Source organism: Octopus bimaculoides, chromosome 5 (genome assembly GCF_001194135.2).
Source record: "Octopus bimaculoides isolate UCB-OBI-ISO-001 chromosome 5, ASM119413v2, whole genome shotgun sequence".
In the NCBI taxonomy this organism is placed as follows: Eukaryota; Metazoa; Mollusca; class Cephalopoda; order Octopoda; family Octopodidae; genus Octopus; species Octopus bimaculoides.
Window position 1 is genome coordinate 3,624,674 of NC_068985.1, and position 5,951 is coordinate 3,630,624.

The 5,951-nt window shown below is 38.1% G+C and overlaps 1 protein-coding gene across 1 annotated transcript in view; it reads left to right on the forward strand.

Annotated features, from left to right (window-relative positions):
- Positions 1-5,951, forward strand: part of LOC106867831 (uncharacterized) — a 40,250-nt gene that overhangs the window by 31,046 nt on the left and 3,253 nt on the right. Inside the window, exons 2-3 of the mRNA XM_014912859.2 lie at positions 2,141-2,252; positions 5,482-5,559. Coding sequence (XP_014768345.1) covers positions 2,164-2,252; positions 5,482-5,559 — 167 coding nt within the window. The 5' untranslated portion in view covers positions 2,141-2,163. The remainder of the gene's footprint in view (positions 1-2,140; positions 2,253-5,481; positions 5,560-5,951) is intronic.

Consider the following 5,951-nt stretch of genomic DNA (forward strand, 5'->3'; position numbering starts at 1 on the left):
ACATACATACATACATACATACATACATACATACATACATACATACAAAGGAGTACTGGTGGAATGTCCCAGTGAAGATCTCAATAAAATGTAAACACAACAGACCTGATATAATGATTTGGGACAGAGAAGAGAAACAGTCTACGGTTGTGGAAATTTGCTGCCCAGCGGATGTTAACATGAAGCTGAAGATCAGTGAAAAAGAGAACGTCTATGCTGAACTGTTGGGAAATCTGTAGTTACTCTATCCAGATTACAAATTCAGGTATATACCTGTAATTAATGGAGCCCTGGGATTTGTAACACACTGCCTAAATACCAATCTTGAGAAATTAGGTTTCTCAAAACCAGAAAGGAGAAAACTAATTCGAAGACTACAGATCCAATCCATCACTAGAACTGTAAAAATCTGTAAAACTTTCCAGAAGTTTATCATTTAAATATATATGAGCATGTTTAGATATGCAACTATATGCATGAGAATACATATATAAAACATACAAATCTGCACATGCATGCATACATACATACATACATACATACATACATACATACATACATACATACATACATGCATGCATATATACATACATACACACAAAAATATCCTGTTGGTGATGTTGAAATTCCAATAAAGGAGCCTTGGATATAGGTTAGAAACTGACCCTTTCTCTATTAGGAAGAAATCTTGAAATAAACTGAATAATGACATACATACATACACACAAAATTGCAAAAGAGCTGTTAATAGTTTCATGCTTTAAGATACATTAAATTAGAAAATTTATACATTCTATGTATTTCCAAGAAACCATTCAGACTCAGTTAATAACGTTTTTCTCGTATTTTCTCATAGGCCAGTATTCTTGTTTTTAAATACATCTAATGTTATGAACTAAACCCGAAAGATTTCTTAGAAATACATAGAATGTTATATAAATCTGCTAATTTAATGTATCTTAAAGCATGAAACTATTGGTAGCTCCTTTGTAATTGTTTATATTAAATTACATTAATCTCCCACTGGATGGAGTAATTTTTTGCTGATTCTACCTATAATGGACCTATAAACGGTATATATGTATATCTATATACCTATACCAGGGTGTGTGTGTGTGTACGCATGCGCGCGTGTGTGTGTACGTACGCAGATGTCGAACAATGACAATGGGTACTCAACACCGCATTGGTGGATGAAAATTCTTTGTGTTTTAAGGCTACCATTAGATTCATTTTAAGAAAATATCTTTAGAAATTTCAAGCCGATCACATGGAGAAATTATATTTTCTTAACATGAAACCAATGCTAGCCTTAATACACAAATAAAGTGTGTGTGTGTGTGTGTGTGTGTGTGTGTGTGTGTATTAACTTGTGCATGTGTATTGTCTTTAAAATGTAAAATAAAAACAATAAATTTTAAAATAATTTTGACTTAAAAAAACCCATTAAAATGTGTGTTTCTGCGATCTGCGATCTTCTGGACAGTGGCATCATAGTCGCTCCAATTCATTGATTGCTGGCTTTCTAATATAAATCGTTTAAAGAAATCTTTAAAAATTCTCGAGAACAATTCCTGCTTGACCGGCAAATAAGCCGAAGTAACTTTCTCAACGTTGAAATCTAGAACCAAAATTTCGGCTTTTATGCCGGCATATTCTGTACTTTTAATGCATGGGTTAGTATCAGTATAGTATACCTCTTAAGGGTCTATGAAACAAACGCCCGTATCTGTGTGATTGTGTGAATTGTTTGTCCACTATTTTAAGGGATATCCTTCCCATACAAGTTTTGACGTTCAGTGAGAAGGGTGACACAAACCAAATGACTTTACGGTGGCATTTCCTTCGCAGGTGTTAGGGCTCAGCATATAGGAAATACGGTCCTTAAATCCACTGGACATCGAAAATTTACATGTACGACAAGATTATTTTAGTTTCGACCTACCAAATACATTCACAAGGCTTTGGTTGGCCCGGGGCAATAGTAGAAGACACTCTCCCGGGGTGCCACGCAGTGGGACTGAACTCTGAACCATTTGGTTGGGAAGCAAACTTCTTACCACACAACCATATAGAGAATTCTTTGACATGTGTAATTTCGTCATATTAAGTCGTTGTCTTTTTTTCTCTGCTCTTTCAGATTCTTTATTTTTCCCAACAGCGATGGCCATACTTTACTATCTTCTCACTTTGCTTCTTGTGCTTCCTTATAACTGGGCTTGGTATGATCCGCAACTGAGCGAATTAAACAGGTAAATACCTTTCTGTTTTTTTTATGTCTTTTTTTTTTTCAATGTTCATAGGGTTGCATTAAAATGAACTCTCGAAGATATAGATACGCGCACACACACACACAAACACACACACACATTATTAATGCCATGTCTATTTCTAAATCACGTGATCGACCAGAGTATAGGACGTTGTTATACATCGCTGGTCACAATGCGCTTTGCATCATTTCAGCTTTCGCATGATGCCATCCCGCATCATTCGAAACACAACGCGTCGCTTGGTCTGGGAAGCGAACCCACGATTACTAGATTGCTAGTGCAAAACACTAACCACTAGGCCACGCGCCCTCTCCCATTTAAATTCATATTTCAAAATATATTCAATACACGAAGATTAGGCATGAAATCACACTCACGTATAAGAGAACACGGTGTGCGCAAACTAGAAGCAACACCCACACTTAATGAATGTAAGCTTACAAGGCATGATACATACACATCACACATATTAGTCATACACATCAAACATATTAGCCATACACATCAGACATATTAGTCATACACATCAAACATACATGACGGGGTCGGATGAAAAAGTATCCGGGTCGATGCTATAAAAAGAAAACTACACACACATGAGCCCGGCATTTAATCCCTTTCGAAGTAGTCCCCTTCCTGCGCCGTTTCCATTGATGGAAGCATTCCTGGAACTCCTTTTAAGGGACAACGAGCAGCTGCCTCAGTGCACACTTGTATTTCTTCGATGTCTTGAAATCTTGCTGGGGTCTTCCACTGAAAAAAAAACTGAGCCTTGGCTTCGGGATCATAGCTACAGACCCACGATTCGTCACTTGTTATGACCGTTTTCAAAATGTTTTCGTCTTCTTCGACACAATCAAGGAGATCCTGCGCGGCTAAACCTCTATCGTATTTTTGAGACGACCACACTCTACACACTTTACTTCAAAGCACTTCTATAAACAACGGGCGTGGACGTGAACGTTATAACTTAACGATCAGATAAATGGTGATCAGATGATTATTAGTGTCGATCGAATAGGGAATTTACAAAAAAAAAAATTAAAAAATAAAGAAAAAAACTATTTTCTAAGTCTGGAAAAAATATATAGACACCAATCGCTAATTTGGTTTATTTGTTATATTTGTGAAAACAGTTATGAATAACAATGTATTGAAGGCGCTCGTGCTTTAGGATGAATTTCTAAATTTAGGATGAATTTCTAGATTTTTAATAATCGGCGACGCACATGAATGTCTTTTTCGGTACCGAGTTCAAAGAACGCTGCTCTTCTCTCTTACAAAATGAGAACAAATTTGATTATGTTATTGTATTTCTATGGGATCATTGGCCAACCCGAACAAAGCTGACCTCCGTATAAATAACAATTCATTTACAAAAACTCCAAAATGCAATCAATGAAATCCACGCACATTGACAATGACATACGCATAAGCCTATAAACACAGACACACACACACACACACACACACAAACACTGATACAAACACACACGCACTTATATACACACACATATACGCATACACACACACACACACACAAACACTAATAGAAACACAAACACACGCGCACACACACGCACACAAACATACAAACGCACTCACACAGAAATAACCCCCCACACACACACACACATACACATGAAAACGTTGGTCCACGTAATGTTGTTGATATTCAAGCTTCAGGATGTCCCCAGCGCGTATCTACGACTTAAGAATATGAAGAAAAGATTTTCCTATAAAAAGACTGGCTTCATTTTTTACCATTTTGAAGTTTCTTTCTTGTCTTAATATCAATCTTCCGTAGAGTTGTGTGGGATCCGAAGGTAAGGTTTGTAGCCAAGTAAGTGGTGAGTGGCGGCGTACAAAAATGTTTTAAAACCTACTTCGCTAAGTATAGGATTAACTTAAGATTCGGCTGCTGTTTTTCAAATATTGGTTTCAAATTTTGGCACAAAGCCAGCAATTTCGGGAGAGGTGGTAAGACGGTCCCATTGCTCACTTGGTGCTTATTTTATCGATCCCGATAGGGATGAAAAGCAAAGAAAACTTCGGCGGAATTTGAACTCAGAATAGAAGATGGACAAAATGCCGCTAAGATTTTGTCCGGCATGCTAACGATTCTTTTCTACTCTAGGCACAAGGCCCGAAATTTTGGGGGAGGGAGCCAGTCGATTAGATCGAATCCAGGACGCAACTGGCACTTAATTTATCGACCCCGAAAGGGATGAAAGGCAAAGTCTACCACGGCAGAATTTGAACTCAGAATGTAACGACAGACGAATTACCGCTACGCATTTCGCCCGACGTGCTAACGTTTCTGCTCGCTCGCTGCCTTAAGGCTGTTTATCAAAAGCTAACAGGGAGTAATTCCATAGTGTTTCAATGAAGGACCTAATCCAATAATATAAAATTCCATATTCGTCATTTTAGCCTTAAGCTATTTATTATCCTGCAATACACTCGCACTGACTAGTTCACCTTACCAATGTGTCTCAAAGTTTATCTCACACCGCTGTGTGGAAACAAGCTGCGGTAGTTAAGAATCTAGTTGTTAAACATAGCTAAACAGTTTATCGATCTAGGATATGTTAGTGGTTATAACCTGTGTGAACTGGTATCCAATAGCAACTTGACCGACGTATTACGTTTAGATTACCATCTGACAACCGTTACTGTTAGTGAAACTGTCAATGTAGTATATCGGTTTTAGTTTGGATTATTGTCAGCATTCTTCCCTTCAGTTGTATGATGTTTCAACATAATGGAATGCTATGATGATCATACTTAATTTGGCACTCCGTCGGTTACAATGACGCGGGTTGAAGTTGATCCGACCTGCGGAATAGCCTGCTGGTGAAATTAACATTCAAGTGGCTGAGCCCTCTGCACACACGCGTACGCTTAAAGTAGTTCTCAAGGAGAGTCAACATGACTCAGAAGATGACAAAGCTGGCCCTTTGAATGACAGGTACGACTCATCTGACCGAAATGAGTTGTACGTCTATTCATAGCTATTCACTGGGGCATTAGGAGAGTCAGCTAAGTTGGTTTGGAAGACTGGGTGACTCAACAGACGTTTATATCTTCGCCTTTTTCGTTCGTTCTTTAAACAATGTCTGCATGCATGAAATATACAGTATTAAACCGAAAATATATCACAGGATGAATAACTCTTTTCTCCCTTTTTTTCTCTTGTGGTTTACAGTATTCGTGTCAATCCCAGTGCAAGGGATGTGCCGCTAAACAGGTTTCAAAACAGACTTCAGACTCTTCTAAGACAAGCGTGAGTATAATCTGCCACAACGGTTTGTTTCATGACCTTTACTTTTAATCTTTTATCTTTTACTTGTTTCAGTCATTGGACTACGACCATGCTGGAGCACAACCTTGAAGAATTTTTAGTCAAATTTATCGACCCCAGTGCTTTTTTTTAAAAACCTGGTACTTATTTCATCGGCTCCTTTAGCTGAATTGCTAAGTTACGGGAATGTAAACACACCAACACCGGATGTCAAGTAGTGGTTGGGACAAACACAGACACAATCACACACACACACACACACACACACACACACACACACACACACACACACACATTTTCTCACACCGTCTCCGATGAAGGATATAAAAAATATCCTGGAAACAGCTGTAAGACCTATGTATAAATGTTCTAAA